The sequence below is a fragment of the Acipenser ruthenus genome, chromosome 2 (assembly GCF_902713425.1).
Source record: "Acipenser ruthenus chromosome 2, fAciRut3.2 maternal haplotype, whole genome shotgun sequence".
Classification (NCBI taxonomy): Eukaryota; Metazoa; Chordata; class Actinopteri; order Acipenseriformes; family Acipenseridae; genus Acipenser; species Acipenser ruthenus.
Window position 1 is genome coordinate 59,111,632 of NC_081190.1, and position 23,523 is coordinate 59,135,154.

At 34.5% G+C, this 23,523-nt stretch overlaps 1 protein-coding gene across 8 annotated transcripts in view; it reads left to right on the forward strand.

The window, feature by feature from the left end:
• The window catches only part of LOC117409258 (calcium uptake protein 3, mitochondrial-like), a 46,574-nt gene extending 23,051 nt beyond the window's left edge, over nucleotides 1-23,523 (forward strand). The window contains exons 4-15 of one of the 8 annotated variants that reach the window (XM_034015010.3): nucleotides 71-149; nucleotides 4,173-4,220; nucleotides 5,285-5,367; nucleotides 7,975-8,046; nucleotides 9,359-9,400; nucleotides 12,241-12,333; nucleotides 13,894-13,988; nucleotides 14,372-14,543; nucleotides 16,973-17,081; nucleotides 17,572-17,729; nucleotides 19,060-19,128; nucleotides 22,296-23,523. In XM_034015010.3, the coding sequence (XP_033870901.2) occupies nucleotides 71-149; nucleotides 4,173-4,220; nucleotides 5,285-5,367; nucleotides 7,975-8,046; nucleotides 9,359-9,400; nucleotides 12,241-12,333; nucleotides 13,894-13,988; nucleotides 14,372-14,543; nucleotides 16,973-17,081; nucleotides 17,572-17,729; nucleotides 19,060-19,128 (1,020 nt within the window). In that variant the 3' untranslated portion in view covers nucleotides 22,296-23,523. The remainder of the gene's footprint in view (nucleotides 1-70; nucleotides 150-4,172; nucleotides 4,221-5,284; nucleotides 5,368-7,974; nucleotides 8,047-9,358; nucleotides 9,401-12,240; nucleotides 12,334-13,893; nucleotides 13,989-14,371; nucleotides 14,544-16,972; nucleotides 17,082-17,571; nucleotides 17,730-19,059; nucleotides 19,129-22,295) is intronic. The other 7 variants (XM_034015009.3, XM_034015012.3, XM_058997777.1 and 4 more) reach the window with 7 other exon arrangements.

A 23,523-nucleotide genomic window follows, 5' to 3' on the forward strand; every position in this document is an offset into this window, starting at 1 on the left:
ATACAAACAATGTAATCCTCCAAGGTTGTTTTATTTAACTTAAGAAAATAACTTGTATTGTGTTTTATAGGAGTTGGAGCAGATACTTTCAGCAACACCACCTGTTTGGAGAGGGACATCAAAACTGTTTCGAAACTTGCGTGATGGAGGTAAGGGAATTAGATTGCTAATGTGATATTACAGAGAAAACATTTTTAATTTCAATAATATACTGTAAGTCTTGTTACACATCGTGTTGTTCATATCTAAAAATAGATACTATGTTAGTTGTGTTTGTATGTTTCTGCAAACATTTTGTTTACATAACAGTGCATTAACATGATAATTGGCATTTACAGCCAACAAACCTGCAATTGAGGATATATTGTGGGATGATACAACCGTTAAGGTTTAGACAGCTATGGTGTTAGGGATTCCAGTAAGTTATTAGGTGTTTCTTCTGTTTCATTTGATAGCATTGCTCTACCATCAATCAGTTCCAAACTACTTGCAGTATATATACACAACGCTATCTAATTTGTCAGACATCTCTATTCAGTTTTTGTTGTTGTCTTTTTTAATGTAATACTAAATAGTAAGAAGTATAAGGTACATTATAAGTGGCAGCATCTCCTTTATACCAATTAGGGATTCAACGGTTATCATTATCCCAAACCAAACCGAAACCAACATTTGCATAAAATTCCAAACCAAACGATACCAGCAAAAGATAAAACCAAACCAAAACTTTTTACCACACACTTTGCTGCATGTAGACAGTTCATATTAACATGCCTTAATAATTTAAGATGGTAACATAAATCAAACGTTATGACAAGACTTACCTATTTGCCTTCAGCAGGAATAACTGCGGCTTCATGCTTAGTCTGGATGTTCAGATGCCTAGGGCTGTTTTCTTTTTAGGTTTGTTGATGAAATGTGCTGGTGCTAGTACTGGCTGGCATTCGCAGAAACGGTCATCCTGCGTACCCTAGCCTAAACCTCTTGTTCAGAAAATGCATCCTAAGAAGTAAAAAGCTGATGCTGGAAGTTTTTGAGTTAAAAAAAAAAAAATTCTAATTGTTGAGTCTGTCAAATGAGTGGGTAGACCTAATAACAAATTGAATAATGATGCTAAACTGATTACAACAGCCAAATTCAAAAGTATTGAAAGAAAAGAAAATATTAGCATTTTGGTTTCTGAGTTCTAGCTTTAGTTTTTTGCTGGCATAAATCTAGATGACACTTTAAATGTAATTAATAGAAGTGTTTCCTCATCAGTATCCCTTAATACAGTATTTTATTATTTCTACATTGTGCCTAATTGTATAATACATTGGTATGAGTGATGCAATAACACTGTATTGACCTTATTTATCATAACTTTAAAAAAAAAAAAATAGATCCCTTGGCTGCACAAATGTAGTTTGGTTTTTCGGTTTTAAACTTTAATTTTGTTTTTTCCAAAAACCATCGGCAAAAACAGCAGAAAGAGTTGATAAAAAAAAACAAAAAAAAAACGAACTGATCATAACCGACTTGCATCCCGAATACCAATTCATTTAGGGGTATATTTTCAGAATTTTGGGGGGAATTTTACAGAATCATGGGATGTCACTAGGATTGAAACTCTGTTCCACAATTCTAATACATATCTGCATTATAGAGAAATGACTCATGCATAACATAGGTATTTTAGAAACACAGCTATATTTTAAAGCCAAATATGTTAAGATGATTTGCACAGTTAATGTGTCCGCAGAACCTATTCATCTGAAAGATGAAGCTGTCATTGGATCTTTGAAGAGTTAAGTCCTACATTTTGTATGTCAGGTTTTAGATGTTTTCTTTCCCTTTTTTATTTGACTTGAATCCAATACCTGTTTTGGAACTGAAACTGAGGGGCTGTGCTGGGCTGAAGCTTTTTAATCCTGGCGTTAAGTTTCGAAGCTCCACACAAAAGTATTAAAGTGATCTTTAAACAAAGCTCATCTTTGAAAATGTACAAAGCTGTTTGAACTCTGCAGTGTTGAGACAAGTTTTATATACCAGCCACTGATCACTGTGGACAGTATTAACTCTAAAAAGGGCATTGAATTACAGTTCAGACATTGAAGCTTTCTATAAAGTGATCTTGTGGAATTTTTTGTATTGTCTAACCACATTCATTTGAGCTTTGGCTTTGTTAAGGTAAATTATTTAAATCACAATTTGGGGTGCTAAGAAAGAAACTGTGTGGCATAAGTGCTATTCAGAAGGAATTTTAAGTATTTATTTAAAATCAACTTACTTACACTGTTTGAAAAGTGTATACGTGAGTAACCTGATTTTAATGGCATCTCAGTATGCATTGAAAGTACATCACACTTGTTAATGTAATACCATTTTTTTAAAAAATAGTAAGTATTACATTTACCTAAAGTATTTTTTTTTTTAAAAAAGAGTAAAATTGGGAAGGTTGCATTTATTATGTATTTTGAATCTGATTAAAAAAAAAAAAATAATGTTCTATCTCTGTTTTGGTTTGCTGTTTGTGATAATATAAAAAGAGCAGATCTAACATGGTTACTTATTGAAAGAGTAATTTAAGTTTTAACACTAATATTAGATATTTTGAATAACAAAAAACAATTGTGAATTAATTGAAGGCAAAACATTAGGCTTGCCAGTTTCTTTATTTATGTATATTTCCAGTACTGTTGCATTAAAAAAAACAAGAAGAAAAAAAACATTTTATGTTTGGATGTTGCACAGATAATCTCCTTTCCCCTTTGTGGTTTACTGGGGCATGTTTTTGTCTGTGCAATAGCCATTCCAGGATCTTTCTCCCATAACACTCAGTGCAGTCAACCACAACTATCTGTACCCCGGTCATTATCTGCAACTACAAACAAAAGAGGGAATGCTTTCAGGGCCTGCTAGATAGCTTCTTCTATGTATACTGACATGTTGCCTGACAGTTGCTCTTCCCGTCTTTGTTTTGTAACAAAGAGAGTGGCATCAAACAAAGAAGAACAAAATACCAAATAAAGAATCCACATTTAGTGACAGATCACTTAAGGATGTTTTACACCCCTTTACCAAAACATAAGAAGCATCTGATATCTACAGAGATGCCTCAGGGGTGTTTTAATTCTGTTTTGGTTTGCATCCACTTATGAGGTCAATTATGTTGTTAATTCCCTATTTCAGTGAAGAGAACAACAACAACAACACCCACAGTTGGCAAGGGATTAATGCTGCTGCTTTAATGGTTCAGAAGACTTGATGGTTTTTGTTTTGTGTGTGTACTGGGGATTTTGACACATACCTAGCAAATTTCATGTTCTGCGTAACCCGATAGGTGGCATCTTTTTAAAGATTGCTACAATACTATTCTGAATTCAACACTTATTGTCATTTATTACATTCCACATAACAGAAAGTCACAACAAAAAATATATAATATATAAAATCTATATAAAAATCCCTACATAACATTTCCAGCAAGTTGGGCACTGTTTAAGCGAGGCATTTCAGAATGACGTGCTTGCCTTTTTTTTTTTTTTGTCCCATGAGATTCTGACTCGCTCTAAAGCAGCACAACACGTTTTTGACCCAGATGGCATTCCGTAGAGATCACTATGCGTGCACACGCATAATCTGGTTTGCTTACTTTCTGCTGTCTAAAACTTTTAAATAGAGCTGCTGTGTTGCTCTTGTGTTTGTTTTTTTGTAATATATTAATCTCGCATATCACATGGAGCTGTTTTTCATTTTCCATTGCCACTGTCGCACAACTTCTGGTGAGGTGTTAAATATGTGCAAGGTATTATTGTCATTTCTAGCGAAAACGAACATCTGATTTTTGTATCCGAATACATGTCCCAGCACTAATATATATATATATATATATATATATATATATATATATATATATATATATATATATATATATAAATACAATTGTTAAAATGTGTAGTGTCATGTCACAGGGATACATGTGACATCATACAAACTGGTATGACATTGGTCTGCATTACCAGAGAGCCATAAAAAGCCATTTATTGTGGTTTGGCAAAACAGCTATCATATTTGACACATATTCAATGTAAAATGTAATAGTTTATAAAAAGGATAGACCATTATCTTATAAAATGGCATTTGAGTTCAGAAATATGATATGTATTTAATTAAATCACGGTTTGTTTCAGGTATTATTGCCTACACTGAATATCTCTTTCTGCTGTGCATTTTAACAAGTGAGTATGTATAAATGTTAAACTACCCACACATTTCAGTTTACACTTTTTGTTATCTTTGTGCTTGGTCCTCAGCTAGCTGATTGCTTTAAGTCAAGACTTTTCTGTCCTATAGCAATAAGATGCAATTCATTGTACACTTGCCTTAAGTAGCATCTATCATGAGTACCTACCAAGGACAAAAAATGTCATGTTTGGATACTAAAATATACTAAATTAGTATAACTGGGAATTGGTGGCAGTGGTCTCCTGTATTATTTCTGCGGGCTACCGGTTACACCAGGGTTGAGCGACCACCTAGAAGTGAAGTCAAGTCTCTTAAACCTAATTCATTGAGCAAGATTTGTTTTAGAACATGAAAAAAAAAAAAAAAAAATGTTGGTTCCACGAATTGTTTTCAAAAAGACAAATACAGGGCTTAACATCAGCTTCCTGCAAGACTTACATAAAGAAGTTCCAGAAAGTCCCAGGTGGATTAGCATCTGCTGAAAAATGTGTTGAACTCGTATGGACTACCGTATACTGGATACCCATAACAACAACAACAAACTATATAACCACATTCTACTGGCGAGAGCCTTGCACTCTCCCTACTGTGGAAACCCAGTTTCTGAAAGCTGCCAGATATCAGTCGTCGCGCTAGACCAAATTGGAACTCAGACAGAGACATTTAAATATACCCTCCCGTAGTTGTATATTAATTTGGTTATTTGCATTTGGAAGGAGAATTTCTCTCCCTAAAAGAAAACGACAGGGAAACCCACACAACCCGAAAAGTACAAGCAAATTTGCTTTAGAAAAAGAGACCTATTTTATTTTTCCATGAAAACCCTGCCATTTTGTAAATTTTTATAATCTTTACATACTGTCCATGCAAAACAGATTTATTGAACAATCTGCCATTGCACCACTAGGTGGGGCACCTGCTATTAATTTCATCCCATTGATTATTCATTATAATCTTGTGCATGCAATGTGTTTTTTACTGTCAGCTGTGTATTTGTTTAACCCCTTGTTTTCTGCTTATCTGACACTAACAAACATGTTTTATATTAATCTTTTAGAGCCTCATGCAGGCTTTAAGATAGCTTTCAAGATGTTTGATGCTGATGGCAATCAGATGGTGGACAAAAAGGAGTTTTTAGTGGTATGTATGGTGTGTGTGTATATAATCTTGAGAACTTTCATACAGGGCTTTGAGAAAATCCAATCTACTGATATTAGTAAAATGGCAAACAAGTTCAGGCTGCATTTAAAGTTCTATAAAATAGAAAAAGAAAAACAATGTAAACGTGTCACACTGATGATGTTAATACATTTCTCAGTGCAATATGTTATTGACGTGTTTTTTAGAGCAGGTGGTCCAAATTAAAATCATTACATGTGGGATGCATTATTAGTTATACTTAAATACAACATTGTATCGGTCATCTTATAAAATGGGTATTTTAAATACTCTATCCTGATTGATCAAAACAGGTCACATGGGGTGTTGATATTACATATTACCATGGATCAGCACTTCTTTTCAATGAACGTGACTAGAAAAAAAAAATACTGTAGCCAAAGCCATATTTAAATGTATCGCAATAAATATGACTGACCAGATGTATGTACATTTTGACCTTTTGGACGAGTATGAACCAGCCACCAATGACACCAATTCAAGTGTTGAAATAAAAATAAAAGTAGCCATCTTGAACTTACTGAAGCACAGCTTCTCGACATCGGAAAAAGCAAAGAAGAAAGAAATACTCTAAGGAACACTGCCTGGGCATCGTGTGTCCTGTTTGACTGGTTAAAACAAAAATCGTTATTAATTGATTTTAAAGTATTTCCTCTGCCACTGCTACAGGAATTTTATGCAAGTGTCCATAGTTTAGAGTGACGGGAGTATTCAGTTTCAAGCTATGTGAACCTATAAGCTGGTCTAAACCGTTTTTTAAATAGTCCAGCCACACTAGACTGCAAAGTCAGTTTGATTAGTGACCCGGTATTCCAGAGTGCAAACAATGCGTTTATTTCCACTGTAAAGTGGTACTGCAAATCCGGTATGGATACCACCTGCTACTACCCCCGGATCACAGAGGACGATTTACAAAATTGAAAGCTTCCCCAGCACTGCCACAGGTCTGGTGAGGAAGGTGTGGTTTGACGTGCAGCTGAACATGGCCAGTAGCAAAGAGGGGCTCCATGATTCAAAGGCAGTTGCATTTTGTGTTGTGTCATGATGAAAATGGACAGGAATACTTCACTTTAAAATTTAATGAACGGCCGAAGAATCACAAGTAGCGTAATGAATCAAATAAAGAAAAACTCTGGGGGTTCATTTACTCCATCCCTGACAATCCTTTCTGTCCCGTACTAAGTTAAAAAGTACATCTGTAAAATCCCTGCAGGTGCCCTGATACACAAACCACATAATTAGATCATAATTAGCACAGCGGTGCATCTCCTTACCGATGTAGGTCTCGAAGCACTGCAAATAGTGTCTGTCACTGGTCAACGGTGTGAAGGAAGCCTTAAGAATTACTGGAAACCGTCTTTAAGTGATTGAAAACAAAGGAGCCACCATCCTCTAGCACTTCCTCAGACAAGAACAAGCAAAGCAACAAACAAATGCCAGGCTCCTCCAGTTAACTTGCTGCAGCTCAATCTGCTGCTCAGAATGACGATCTAGACAAAATGCCTATATCTTCAAAACTGCACTTTCAATGGCAACAGCTATAAGTGTCTCTTCTTGTTTTTAGTCAATACTTTTAATTGTCTTTCTTTAATGCATTTTTGTTTTTAATTTTAAAAAGTTCTAAGGGACTATTTTTTCTTGGGTCAGTCTTGGTGGAAGGAAATGTAATAAATACTTTTTTGTTAGTCAAAAAAACATTATAAAGGGCTCCCGGTAAAGGCACTCTGCATGGAATGCAGGATGCGCCCTATAGCCTGGACGTCGCTGGTTCGAGTCCAGGCTATTCCACTACCGACCGTGGACGGGAGCTCCGAGGGGATGGCGCACAATTGGCCGAGCGCCGCCCGGGGGCGGGAGGGCTTAGGTCCGTCAGGGTGTCCTCGGCTCACCATGCACCAGCAACCCCTGCAGTGTGGCCGGGGTGACTGAGGGCTTGCCTGTAAGCTGCCCAGAGCTGCGTTGTCCTCTGACGCTGTAGCTCTGAGGTGGCTGCATGGTGGGTCTGCAGTGTGAAAAGAAGCTGGTTGACAACGCTCCCTTCGGATGACAGCATGTGTTCGTCGGCTTCTCCTCGTGACTTACACCACACCATGGTCGTGGTGATATTAGAGTACAACACACGCAGCAACATTATTGCTTAGTTAACTAATGCATGTTTCTTGTTTAAATTGACTTTGTATGTTTCAACTTGTGTTTATTTCCACCATTTTCTGAACAGATTTTGCTTCCACATTGCACTGAAACAACCAGACTAAACACAATTTGTATGTCTATATGAACTAAACTGTTTTGATTAAAATAAACCTGATTTTGTTTGGAGTCTTCATATGTGTTTCATAAAAAAACAAACCACATTGAGTTTGAAATAAACTGCCTAAAAAGTGTGAATGGGCCCTAAAATGACCTGACCTAATAAATACAAATTATTTAAACATTCATTTTAGTTGATACAAAGTACAATTGTGTATAGTTCACTATTGACTTTAGATGGTCACAAGATATGTTTTAGGTGGAAAAAAATCTAACAGTGCCAAAGTAACAAGTGATTTTTTTTTTTTTTTAACTCAGCTGCAGGAGATATTCCGAAAGAAAAATGAAAAAAAGGGAAGAAAAGGAGATGCTGAAAAATCTGCACAGCTGGTAAGGATCACAACAATGGGTTACCTTTGATCTCTAAAGCAAGGATTTTAAAAGGTTCAGTACAGGGGTTTACTTCTGGGAGCGTTATTGCAATTTGACAGGTTTAAAATTTGATTTATTCTGTATACATTGTATTTACTAAAAGCCACATACAAGACATTTAAGTAACTCAGATTTATTCAAAAAATGGCATCTACATCTAATTTTAGTAAGGGTTATATGCAATCTAAGCATTTTGTAAGTTCAAAAGATTAAAGTTTACAAAAAAAGTGTAATTACTTTTGAGCTGTTAAGCAAAGCATTTTAATTCAATCAAAGCATTTAATTTAATCAAACTATTTAAATGCTTTCTTGAAAACACTAAGTTTGACAATGCAAAATAAATATATTTATTTAATAGTAATATTAAATAAATATATTCAATATTTCTGCCTTCTGCATCTTGATTTGGTCTGCCTAGAAGACAATAAATAAGGCCATTAAAGCACCATTTGCACTTTGTGAAAATGCCTTAGATATGTAGTTCTAAGGATTCTGGGACCAGTGTTCAAATGCTAGGTCCTTTTGATGATGTGTTGTTTAGTTTGGATTTTGTATACTTTTGTGAGTGATTACAAGGGCTTAAACAGGTTTGTTTTTTTCTGCTTTTTAGGTCTTAATTAATTAGTCATCATTTATTTACATTTTCTTTAGAGTTAATTACCACAGGTTTGCATACCAAAATATCCCATGTCTAATTAATTTAAACAAAATAATGCATGTTTATTATTTACCAAAATTGTCTTTGCTTCAGATGTGCTGAATGGTTGTATAGTTCTACACTTAATTCACAAACTCAGCTTTCTCTAAGTTATCTTTGTGAATTGGTCATATAAACATATCGCCATGTTTATTAGAGGCTCAGACAAGACTTTTTCTGTAGGCATTCTATTTTTTTGGTCTTCCTGTTCTATCTGTCTATCTGTAATACCATTTAACAGTACATTAAACTGTTCTCAAAGCACTGATATATACAGCACACTGTTAAGTTAATAACTACAAAAGCATTTTGTTAACACTTGTTTTTACTGTTGACATAGGGCTTTATTGGTATTGATTACTTAACAGTTCAAATACATAAGTGCAATTCATTGAATTAAATTTGATTCCTTAGTACCAGGACATGTGCTGGTTGTGTGTTTGTTGTAATCAGTTAAATGTTTGATTAATGCCTTGCATGTTCTAACTTGTTTTACTTTCTTCCTTCTTCCTTCTTTTATCGCATGCTGTATTCTGAAATCTGACTCTGCATCCTTCTTTTACTCTGTGTAAGAATTTGCAACTTTATGGATATCAGTTTGCTCCTATAAACAACGTATGTATTTCATATTAAACTAATATATACTATCTACCATACTAATACTATATCCATAGCTGAAAAGTGTTCATGTATGGGTGATGTGTTTTTAAATTACATTTTAGTTTTAAATGTGTAGTATTTTTTTTTTGTTGATAGTCTCATGTTAGTAATTAAGTAAATAATGCATATCCCATCTTCAATCTAATTTTGTATATAAATGTGGTAGAGTATTTAAAGTTTCTTATCTACAAGTAATGTGCCCCGATCTCAATGTACAGTGTAGGTGATTTGTAGACATACCATAAGGTGCTTTTTTGTCAACTCTATTTTGTTGCAACTTGCAGTTAAGTTTCAAGGCAACTACCACTACCACCCGGTGCTTATATATGATGTCAGGAGGATGACATTTTGTCAGGTTGCACTGTTGTATAAGTAAGCTTCTGTACATAAGTAAGCTTCTGTACAAAATGTCATCTAGGTTACGGTTTGAAGACATCTTCAAGTCTCAGTGTTGCTACAAGTACAGTACCTGTTTTATCATCTTCTTATTGTCCACCCAATTATTTATTGTAGGGGTTCTCAACCTTTTTTAATCACGCTCCACCTTAGCAATTTTTTTTTTATTTTATTTTAAATCAACCAATCACACTGAAGTATTTGCCAAAATACCATTACATCTTATCCTATGTACAGATGTCATTCTGTGCATACAACAGCACACCTAATTCCAAAATTCCAATGTTGAAAAATCAAAAAAAAAAGAAAAAAAACACACATACCTGTTATCTTTTTTTAAAATGGATCATCTTATTAACTTAAATCTTACATTTTGATAAACTTGGCAGTAGTTTCTCCGAAGAAAATCTTACCAAAACCGCTACAGACTAAAAAACACACGTTTCTTTGGCTGTTTTTAATAAATAGTCTGACATTAGCCAGTACATCACCACAGACGACACACTGAGAACGAGGTCCATCTTCAGTGCCAGAAAGGTACATTTTCCAAGTAGCTTTCTTCATATTTCTAGATTTTTTAGACGATAATGCACTAGCACAAATCGATTTTTTCACTCATCACAAACCGATCCATTTTATGTATTGAAGGGTACAATGCGGCAGGAACAGAACTCACTGATTTCTTAAACATAAAATTGCCTGTGCTTGGGTCTCTGCTTTATTAAGCACGGTTTTCCAGACTAAATAAATCTAGTATCTTGGATAAAAAAAACATTTTAATAAAATTGTTCAGGTTTGTAAGTAAAATTCACATTTAACCTGTGTAAACTTTTATTTTTAAATATTTTTTTTGTACTGCAATTACTGTATTATTAGAACACTAACCATGCCCATATTCAACAAACTCAAAAATCACAGTTAAGGAACAACATTTTTACAAAATGTATAACCTTTACTGTACATGTTTGACAACCAATCAGCTCCCAGGAAGTAGTAATAAAATACACTGTGATAGAAACCAACGTTCACAATCATGAAAAGATTGTGTTTTCTTTTTTTGTGTGTTTTAAAATCTGTTAAACAAGAGCTCAAGTAACTCACCCCAGGACCCACATGAAGGCTTGCTTTTCAGAAATGTGAGCACTTCAGAACAGTCAAAGCTCAATCAAGGACCACTTGAAATGTAATGGCTATTGTCTTGCATTGAGAAACACGATTCTAACTGTAAAACAGGTGATATATGTTACCTGTATCAACAAGTTTCTTTGAGACATGATAGCCAAGTTAATCTTAAAAGACCCTCGTAGGAGGAACATTTTAGGACCACCATGCTTTCAGTTTTGAAAAGTGCTATTTTATCTCTTTCTTTGTATTTTGTTTTTAAAACATAGTACGTGACCTTTAAGCATGTTTAAAACTTCAAGAATGAGTGGATGCAAAGAATCTGAACAGAAACATTAAATTAGGCAATTTAACATTACTTTTAAGCATCTATCTATGATTGTATTTTTAATTCATAACATTTTTTTTTTTTAAGGCGCATAAAAACAAAAAAACAAAAACCTTTTCATGCTCACATGACAGAGTTCCCCTTTAAAACTGCAGTTGGGCTTTTCCCCATATATTATTATACATTTAGAGCTTTTATGATATTAGATAGGAATATCACTGTGTATTAAAGGATATTCCCTTAATTAGCTATGGCATCATGCCATGAATCTATCCCTGAAAATGATGAAGCACTTTGTAAAAGTGGTGTTTATCAGGTGTGTCAGTTTTCATTATTCCCTGCAGGCATAAAAGATAAAAAAGAAAAAAGGAAAAAGGAAATACAAATACAAAACCAAAGAAGTTACATACATACATTTTTTAGGATGTATGAATGATAGCATTATTGTTGTTTTTCTTTTTAATTATGTTTTTACTAAACTATCTTTGTAAAATACATTTTTATCAAATAGGTTTACTACAAGTCAATTACCGGTAAATTAACAAGCCACTCACAACATACAAATCCTCTTTGTCAGTGGTTTCGTTTCATTAATGGTATCTGAACTTTTCGTGGTTGATTTCCGAGGTTTTACCAGGTTTCACTTGTCAAACCTTATATTTCTGTTGATAGGCAGGTGCACATTTTTATTTGTATTTTTTATTGCCAGAGATTAAAGCTTTAAATTCTCATGACTTGTATTAATATGGTATGCAATCAACCACCCCCAGATTGTCTTTTTAGAGAAAGTCTTTGTACTTGCAGTAATTATCTGTAATCATTTTTGTAATGTGTAATGCATTCCCAATGTAGTCACAGTAATGCGATGTTACATGCAGTGTAATATTTGTCTTCATTCCTTTCTTTACTTTGGTAGTTCTAATAGTTATGCCTCTCAAAACTTCTACAGGTTCTTAAAGATACTGAGGAGTATGCCCCTAGAAGCTACTGGGATATACTGAGACGCAGCACAAGCCAGGCACTCTTTTCAGACCTTGCAGAGGTACAATATGCCTCTGTCTGGTCATTCTTTAGGTTTTTTTTTTTTTTCAAATTTCATTTATTGATTTTTTTTTTCTATTTGAACCATTTTAGAATTTATGTATGCGTTAAAACTCTCATTTATTCATTGTAAATCATCCAATTTCATGTATTTCATTTCTTCTCATCACAAACTGTTTTGATTGGATTTTGTTTGTTCCATTTCTAAAACGATAGTTTATATTCCTTTTTAATAAGTTTAATTAACATTTATAATATATTGACTGTTTGGTTTCGTATTCTTGTCAATTGTCCTGTCCAGTTCTTAATGTTCTGTGTTCATAGCACAGAGAGGTGGAAGGGTGGAAACTAGTACCTTAAGGCCTCATGCCGGATGTACTGTGAGATTTATGAAACTGTAGTGGCAAATCAAATAAATATATTCTACCTACTGCTTGCATGGCTAATATATTGTATAACTAATATATTGGACTTTACAGGAGTTCATTGTTGAACACCAGTTTAGAAAGGGAGTTTCATTGCCACCTCTTATCTAGTGAAAGTATAATTTTACAGTACAACTTTACAGTACAGGCTGGGATTGCCAGGGATTGTAAATTGTATGATTTCAATTAACTCACCTGTTGCTCCAAAAACTCTTTGGTGGTAGAATATGAACATGTTCAGGAACTTTCTAATATAGTGTTAAGTTGTCTTTTTTTTCTTTAGGATCACAATTGAAATAATTTATTTGTAATCCATGAAGCACATTCAATTCAATTTAGCTCACTAGGTTCATGTCTCTTTTTTTTATTTTAAACACTGTAACAATATGATTTTAGGCTAGAGGTATAGATGGAGCATGGTGTGGATCATTTTTAATGCTGTGGTTACATAGAAAGACAGTTTGCAATGGCATGGGTTGCTTTTTTGCAACTTGAGCATGGAAAACAAACGGTTCAGCTCATGAACACCTAACGTTTTGTGTTACTTGTAAGAATTGATCTTGAATGCAAACAGACTAATTGTGATTATCTGTGCTACATTTCTTTAACTCGTCAAGTAATGTTTTCCAGGTTTTTGGGAAAATGCGTTTTAGTATTCATGTCTGTTCTACATTCGGCAGACTTAAAATGAGAAAAAACAACACCACCAGATAATCTGCACACTTAGTAATATTTATATGCTGATAATGATATGCTGAAAATTAATTTATTTGAATTTTGATTCCAGTGATTTAGTTTTTATATTACCAACTACTCATAGAAAAACAAACTAGTTGAGTCTAATTCTGAAAAAATAAAAAATACTTTCAACCAAATTATTAGCAACTGTTGTTTTTCGGAACATGTTTTGGATTCTGTAACAAAAAAGTAGTACATTTGTATTATTATGTTTCAGTGATTGCTTTGTTTGTGCCTGTATATTTAATGTGTGTATGCAATTAATATATTTGTGTTTGCATTCCTAATCTTGATTTGTGTTTCTCGTTTTAATGTGTGAGCTCATTGATTTAGTTTCCTCCTGTTGTTTTTCCATTTCTGAAATCTCAATATAAGTTTTCAAATCATCCTCTTTTTAGCGTGCAGAAGAGAGTATGATGGTTGACACAACGCTCCTGATGCACTTCTTTGGAAAGAAAGGGAAAGCTGAGCTCAACTATGACGACTTTTACAGGTGTGTAATTCTGCAAAAATATTAAAAAAATAAAACATGGCAAAAGACATGATGCTAGTACAAGACTAATACATATTTTTTTCATAAATCCTGTATTCTAGTAAATTCTGTAAACCTGACCAGGTCTGTCTGTAGTGTATTGGAGCTTTGGGTAACATTAAGAAAAATAAAGAAAACTTATAACTGCTGGAAATGAGATCTGCACCAATTTCCACTATGCCACTAAAGCAGTGTTTTGTTTACTGTTATGTTCAGTGATTGGTAGAAAGTAGTAGTTATATTAATATTGTCACTATATAAAATATTGCTGTCTGCAGATTACTTCAACTAAGGAGAACATTGCCAATCATGTTTGTTTTTCCTTAATTTTAACTGATCTTTAGATTTATGGATAATCTACAGACAGAGGTTCTGGAGATTGAGTTCCTAACCTACTCCAAAGGGATGACTACCATTAGTGAAGAAGACTTTGCTCGCATTCTGTTACGTTACACAAATGTGGAGAACATAAGCAGCTATCTAGATAGCGTACGGCAGAGGATTTCAGAAGAAAAGGTACAAGATACATGCTTTCTTGCTGTCTCACACTGTTTAAAGACTTAGAGACAAGTTATTTAGGAATGTTATAATACATTCTGCAACTTTCCCACATCTGACTGGCTGAGCTAGCTGAGCTTTTTGGTAAATGTGTAAATTACCTGCAGTAACCTGAACGGCATTGCTAAACAATGGGTGGGGTTGTCAAGAAATAAATACTGGTATATTAAATAATGTTTTAAAAAATACCATATAATTGGATATTAAACGATACATAAGGAAAAGTGCTTCTGCGTGTGAATACAGAACATTCTAAAAAAAAAAAAAAAAAAAAAAGAAAAAGTTACACAAACAAAGAATAAAAATAACTGATATTATGTTGGTAAAAAAACTGCTTTAGATTTACAAAAAAAATGGATTTCCTTTTTTTATTATTATTAGTCATCATATCAGAGGTTTAGTTACTTATAGTCATTTGAACCAACAGCTCTTAATTGAACTTCATCTACCTTTTTCCTACACTGTTTCCTGTTCCACATAGAGAGGAACTTTTATTTAAAAATGTTAACATGACATCATGATAAAAAAGCAAGGCAGTTTACACAATGTAGGTGTTGTACACCAATGTTGGCATGCAAGTATGTCATGAAAAATGCATCTACAGCCAGTTTTTGCACCAAAAAAAAGTTTGGTTGTTTAATAATGAACAGGAATGCCATTCAGTCAGTATGTGATTGAAACATAATACACGGAGAATAAAATCATACAGATTAGTCTGCTGCTTAATGTTAGTTTTGTAGTTTACAGATTCTCTAAACATGCATTACCAGTAAACTAAACAGAGGCTTTTACATCTTTATAGGTGGCACCCTTAGTGACTTCTTACCTAAAATTGTAAATTTGCATGGGTAAAATTTGTATCTTTATATCCTATCTAGGAGTGTGCTTGGACTCCAGGTCCATGCTGTCCACTCTGTCAGAGAATAGCCGCCTGTTTAGAGCACTTTCAGCTCAACAGAGCTCTCACAGTAGTAACGTTCCAGAAACTTCTGGATTTGAACGCGCATGCGCCCTCTGCAGGCCTGGTTCAAAAGCAGGTTTTTTCAGCCCATGTTGAACCACGACCGTCTATTGACAGTGTCTCGTCACTGTCTAAAGGTGCTCTCTTGGTGGAAACAGCCTGCCCATCTACGCCTCGCAATAGCGCTGGGCAGTCTCATCTGAAGTGAGGTCGTCACCACTGACATTTCCATCATGGGCTGGGGCACTGTGTGGAATGGCAGGGGGGCGCAAGGTGTGTGGGGCAATTTTTGAACGGGGCTCAGCAGCTTTGGCCACATATGAAGGACATTCTTACTCGCTACAGGTTAAACGTGGTGCATAATGCACTCATGAAGCCTCCACTTGTGCCCATGCATTCAGCTGAGTTAAAAAATATTTTTCGCTCAAAGCGGCTTTCTTGCTTGCTATCACCTCCGTAAAGCGGGTGAGTGAGATTCAGGCATTCTCCATTGCAAAAGCCTGCGTAATTTTTAAATAGGCCAGGATAAATGTTACGCTCCGTACCAACCCTGCCTTTTTGCCGAAGACAATCTCGGCATTTCATGTCAGCCAGTCTGTGGAATGGGAGGCTTTCCATCCACTTCCTTTCCAGTCTGACAGGAAGCGACAGCTCCATACGTTCTGCCCAGGGCCCTGGTATACTACATTGACAGGATGAAAATTTGGAGGCATTTAGAACTATTTTTGCCTAAGCAGTCTAAGCAGAGGCTGTCCAGATAAATAGCAGACACAGTCAGGACTGTCTATGAGCTGGACAACTTGCTCCCTCCAGAATAGCTCACTGCTCATTCCATCAGGGGCATGGAAACTTCATGGGCTTTATTCCAGGGTGCATATGTCAAGGACATTTGTGGTCTACTCCCCATACCTTTACTAGGTTCTACAGACTGAATGTTGTGGATCCTCAAAACCCTAGCTGAAAACATTCATGAGGTTCCGTATGGTAACTCACAAGACAGCCTCTCGGCTTACCCTTGTAGCATTCCAGTCATTCTCCAATCTTGCCCTTGCGACGGCTTTGGTACACTCACCCATACCATTAACCTTCAAGGTCGCTGTGTCCATTATTGCAGCAGACTTGAAGGACTTAATGACCTCCGGGTCAGGCCATGACTGCGTCACAACTCTGCAAGCAGCTTTGATATATCTTATTCAGGTTTTGGGTCTTTAAGAGGTAAATACCCTTATGGTAATGGTTACATTTCTATTTCATTTTACCAGGGTTATGATAGTAACCTAATGTTATCTGACCTTCAGACATTTCACTTCTTTGTAGTTATTTGGTTCCAGTATTTACCTGTTGTATTATCAAGCTGATCATGTTATTACTATGTAAAATTTCCCTTCCATTTAAAAATAAAATGCCATTTTTTTTTTTTATGTAGGGTCTCACATTTGATGAGTTTAGGTCATTCTTCCAATTCTTGAACAACTTGGAGGATTTTGCAATTGCAATGCAAATGTACAATTTTGCAAACCGATCAATTGGGCAAGGTATGGTGAATTTTTTTTTTGCTTTTTTTTTTTTTTATATATTTATCATGATAAAGGAAAACATAGTTTTAGCCTTAAATATTTTCTATTCCATCTGTATGTTTTTGACATTTTTGTAAAGCCACTACTAGTTTCCCATGCTGATAGCAATTTTTCACATTTGTTACAAGAATATTTTAAATACTGTGGTGCTGATTAGCTGAGCCATGTAGGCCAAATTGAAACTTTGCATAAACATTTGTTTCAAAACTTCTGTTACACACTGTTAATATAGCACACGGTGGCCCACTAACCCTGGATTGGCAAATCTATTGAAACCTTTATCCTTAGAACTAATTTCTTAAATTTGATGATGCTTTGCATGGCTATGTGTTAGGAGTTTTGCTTGTAAACTCCTCACACATGTCCTGACAAAGTGCAAGCAAGTGAAGTCAATGTGTAAAAATATATATATCTGTAGATATATGTGTATATCTCATATTTTATATAGATGAGTTCAAGCGTGCAGTTTATGTAGCAACAGGATTAAAACTATCCCAGCATTTGGTGAACACTGTCTTCAAAATCTTCGATGTCGACCGAGATGAGCAGCTAAGTTACAAAGAGTTTATCGGAATCATGAAGGACAGGCTGCACAGGGGGTCTCGGGTAAGTCGTTTTTATAATCTATAACCCAATATTGATGATACCTTACTTGTATTCTAAGACAAACATTTTGTAACGAGAACCAAAAATTATGTGTACATGATAATGTAAGAATACAGGTTAGGTAGTTTATAAGTACACAACATAGATTGCAGGGGAGCACATTTGGCGCAAAATTTAATTCTGTTCCCAGTAGATACATTTAATTTTTAACATTGTATTTTAATTTTTATTGTTTTTATTCCTTAGCGACCATAGATGATGATAGTTTCTCATTGGGTCTGGACTACTCACATGACCCATACACACTCATCCGCAAAACTCGAAAAACTAATTGAAGAGCAGGGGGACGGGGGTTGATTAGGGCAGGTTTGATAATTTAGCACTAACTCTCAAAACAGTTTAGCACCAATTTTCAAACTGATTTGCACCCTTGGATTATGATAAATCATTTTAGAATTTTTTTCTTTCTAGTTATCAAAAAAAAAAAAACCATGATGAGATTTATAATTACGTTTCATTGGATCCTAATTGTTCATCTCCCCATCTGAGGAGACAACAGAAACATTTGAAAAGTAAAAAGATTATAAAGTAAAAACCTACAACTGAAGAAGAGTCTAGGCTATAATCTAACCAGAATATATGGCAATAATCTAGTCCTCTAACAATATATGTCGTATATTTCATGGCAATGTGGACATCAATATTAACTGAAAGTGCTGTTTGGTGAAATTAATTAATGCATCACTACTTTATTGGGAAGTGCTTTCTCTGTTCTCTTTCTTGGTTGCTTCCCGACGGCACGGCAATGTAGAAATTATAATAGATGGTTTGGGAATGATTCTGGGCATTTATACATTTTTGACCACTTATGTATTGCAATTTAACTTTTTTGGGGGGTGGAGGGTGTAATTTACTTACAGTGCTGCATAAAGCAATATTTACTTTTTCTTGTTTTCTTTGTTTATTTTTTCCTCTGAGTTTATGCATCACAGAACTCAGAAATATTGGCTGGAAAGTTTCTTCTGAAATTATGTAGGTTGTACCGTGTTACTGTTTACTGTATGTTGTACCTTACTGACACCTAGTGGTCTTTATTGATTTTAACCTTTAAGCACTGCTAAGCCATTACTTTTTGTCAGTACCTTGCACATTACAAAATATGATCATTTAATATATGCAATTCTGTATTAACCAAAAACTAACATACTTGTTTTGCCACGTTTTCTTGTTGTTCTGTCACTTTCATCACTTGCTCACTTTGTCTCTTCATACCACTGGCCACTGCTATGCTTCCTTTGTATGCTTCCACAACGTTCTATGCCTACATAAGGGGTACAAAACTGTACAGAGGTACACTACCTTCAAATCCTGCATCAAAAAGGAACTCTTCAGCAGATAAGTATGTTCTATTACTGAATATTCCATTATTTGCAATCATATGTTGTTAAGCATGCATGCTGTTAATTGATGATCCTTGTTTTAGAATTACTTTGCTAGCATTAGTTTGGTACAAAAATAGATACAGTATCTGAACAGATGAGCATCTCCTCAAATGTCATTAATGAGTTTCTAGTTGTATATTGCAAGTGGGGGAAAAAAATATGCTCATGGAGTATTGTGGTATTTTCACAAATGTGAATGTCGCTCGATGTGGTCCTATGTAGTAAAATTACGAATTTCATGTATGTTCATCTAGTACTCTATTTATATAAGGACAATATATGGAAAACTAAAGTTAGGTTATCTTTCCTTATATCAAGCTCTGTATTTGCTTAGTGAAAAGGTGTGACTCTCCAAGTCATTCTGTCTCTGGCTTTGTGATCCAGTATAAACAGTTATTCACGCTATAGTGCTGCAGGGCCCTAAGCTGGCAAAAGAAAGGGCAAGACCAAAATATACTGAGTTCAATACATTTGTAGAGGGCACAAAGGCCACTAAACTTAAGTCAAGGCCAAAGTCTAGGATGTTGTATCATTTTGCTTATGACTCATATATAAAGCTAATTATTAGCAATACAGAAACACACAGTTTTAAATAAATATGTATTTGTTCAGAAAATACTGTTTTTTGGCAAAAGCTGCCTCAATACATTTTTTTATTCTATCAGTTGTCCTGTGTGGACACTGGTCTTTTGTGCCCACAGGCTCAAATTTTTTTCCTTTTTTTTTTTTTTTGGCAACCAGCTGTCGCCACAAGACCGGCCAGAGAGCAATTTAGAGCTTAGCCGTGCACCGAGAGGCCACATGGCTGCCGTACATTTTTGAGCCCTGGTGTTGAATATATTTATATATATATTAAACATATTAAACAAGAGATATTTTGAGATATACTGTGGTAGTACTAGTACTATAAAACATAGCAGTAGGCAGGAGAACTATACAGTTTTTGGCACAACTATACAAATATATTTCTGTTTTTTATAAATTTACAGCAGTGCATTAAAATGATTTTTAAACGCACATGTTAAAACTGTAACAGAAGCTCAGGGCCGTCCAAAATTAGACAAACTAGTCTTGTGTTCCCATCATTCTGATTTGAAGGAAGACAATTTCAACTATACATTTTTGTTTTTGATCTTCAAGGTGCACTGTACCAAGACAGAGACAACTTTATTACCCTGTTTTTTAGCCTTAATATATTATGTTTTTAAAAGAATACATTTACAGTTGTATTGTGCCTTCCTGAAAAAGTAACCACCAAAAAAATAATGTGTTGTCCCAGCTTATGATATTTTACTTTTAGGCTCCTCTCGTGTTCCCACACGTTTCCTTTGCAGCGCACAAGGACATATACAAGGCACAAGAGCGTCAGCAAGCTCTGGTTATTTTTCTCATAATTTTAAGAAAGACAGCACTGCACAGTTACATTAAAATAGAAGTAATTGTTAAAGGGCAGAAAAAATGCCTATGCTTTTATTTGTTACTGTATTCCCTCAGTTTTCAAATACCTGCACAATTCATTCAAATACAATACATACAATAACATCTCAAATCTGTTTCTCATACAGTACACCTTACCATACAAAGAGCTTAAACTAAAAGAGATAAATACAGCTAGAGTGAAAAATCCTGCCCGTCACACAGAACTACTCGGTTTCATAGCAAAATCGGATTAGAAAATGCTACATACTTCTTGCTGTTTATTTGTAGTTTTAACTTCTTGAACTAACTAATAATCCCGTTTGACACAAATGTATTTTTGGTAAAAGTTTTGCATCACCTAGAATTGTAGCATTGAGACAATTAAAAAATCATCTATATGAACATAATTTATAGCTTTTATTTAACATTGTGTAATCGAAGAAACTACAAAACTCGCAAAAGTCTACCGGAAGCCATAATAATAGTACAGTATTTCATGTTAGATTTCAAAATGTCACATTGTTCAATTTGTCAGTTTTTTGTTAAGTATATGGAAACTACAAAACAGTATGTACAGCTAAGTAGCCTACTAGCTTTCTGCACATGGCAGTGATGAATATACTATAGGAATGAAAAATAAAATTGACCAACAAAAAGTAAAACTCGCCAACATCCTAATCATGCACTGAGTTAGCATGCATTAATACGGAGACAGCCTTGTTTCTGTCAGTTCGACTCAGTAGATGTTAGTTCTCCAAAAACGTGAATAATTGTGCTCCTGTTAAATCGATATCTGCTATGAATCACATCAAAGTAATACAGAGCAAGTGACAGCTCAGATCTGCAGGGTCTTCTCACTCATCTTGATGTACAGTCCACACAAGCACACTGAAGCCTGGCATTTTCTAGAGCAAGTAGTCTACAAACATGATTTGTTTTCCAGCCAGTAAGCAGCCTATCCTGTTCAAACGAGTTAACAATGCAATTTAATGTATTGTGTAGCAAATAACAAACTACTTAAATTTCGTAATTATTGTATAATTAAATATAGATGTTTTTATTATTATTATTACTGTTGGCTTAAATACATGTTCCTAAACGCAGAAATTATTCTAGTAAATGATACCGTAGACGCATCTCATTCTCTGTCTGGTCTGAGGCACGTGTTAATTATAAAGGTCAATTAAGGGCACAATACGGATGTATGAATCAGACGAATAATATGCTAATGAGAACATTGGTTTCTAAGGTCATGTTATTCTAACATCATGATGAGTGAAGTTTTATGAAGGTAAATGATGTTTATGCATCACCCGATGAAATACTGTCATGTTAAACACTATTACTGGCATGGTAAAGCAGGTGGTAAGTTTTATGAATATAGTCAAAAAATGTAAAGCAAAAACCATATGAAATAAAAACAAAATTGTAATATGTTGCACACAGCAGGGAAATGTAGAGAAATTAGGATTTTATGCTTCTCAGTGCTGCTTACTTTAAATACTGTATTGTGCAGTTGCAATACTTTTCTCCATACTAGAGCTTCTAGTTTTGCAACATACAGTATATATAATAACTTTGTCTCCAGATGTATTATATATTGTGGCACATATGTATATACTGTATTGAATGTAATCTGGGCTTATTTATATTCTGTAATGACAATCGTTTTTTTGTTTTTTTATTGCATTATTTATTTTAACAGGTGGCTAGACAATATGGCGTATCTGCGTTCTTCACTTGTGTGAAGGCTGAAGTCAGAAAACACTGTAAACGACTGTGGAGGAGATATAAAGAAAATATTTAGTAGTTCATAAAAAAAGAGTTTGTATGATGCCTTATAGCTCACTTCTATGTTGAAAATGTTTACTTAATGTACTATTAACTGTATTGTACAAGCAATAAACTTTATTCTGACTGGCCTGTTAGATGACAGTTAGAGAAAAACTTTACTGAGAGAGAGGACTGTGTGCAAACACAGAAATACCTGCATGCAAGCTTGATGAACCTAAGAACGTGCACCAGGTATGTTGCATGACAAGTGTTCTATTTAGGCAATAGTGCCTGTCGCTGAAGGCTGATAGAAACCTGCCAGAGCAGGAAGCTTATTGGCTCACGATACTGATTGTTTTTCTAAGTATATTAAGTTATTATCACCCAAAACTATTATACCTTCATTATTATTATTATTATTATTATTATTATTATTATTATTATTATTATTATTTATTTGGCAGACACCTTTATCCAAGGCAACTTACAATGCTCAGTCTTTTTAGTATCTATTAAATATTGTTTTCGGATTTATATATTAAATTATATCGCACATTTTGTTATGTTTTACTGCAAAGAAATAGTTTTGATGCTTCTATAATATAGACAACTGAAGTATATTTGTTGTCATAATACTATAGTGCATTAAGTGCATTTCTAATAACACTTTACTAACCTGGTACTGCAGTTCTAAACACAGAAATGAATACTTAGCTGCAGTACTTCTACAGCACATCTTCAGATATTCAGTACAATTTACTTTATCATATTTATTTTATTTAAACTATGAAACTAGCAGATCATGAAATTCTGCACTAAAATCATAATTTTTAAAACAATTTAACACACTGAAGCTGCTGTAATTTGCACTCACTGAGCTGTATTGAATTATTTATTAATTATACTTGCTTTGCACCTTTAACCCTGTCAAACCTGCTGTGTTTTTTTTCCTTTGTGCTTTTCTGTATGTATTTAGTAAACAAATGTAGTTGTGATAAGCAAAATAAACCATACACGTGATACCTTAACAATCTTTTTAAAATCTATTTTGCTAACATTTTCCTTCAAAATGCAAAACAATATTTGGAAGTATGCTTTAGGTAATCTAAATGATTTTTTTTGTTGAATGCATGAATAAATTGATTTAAAAATGTACCAAA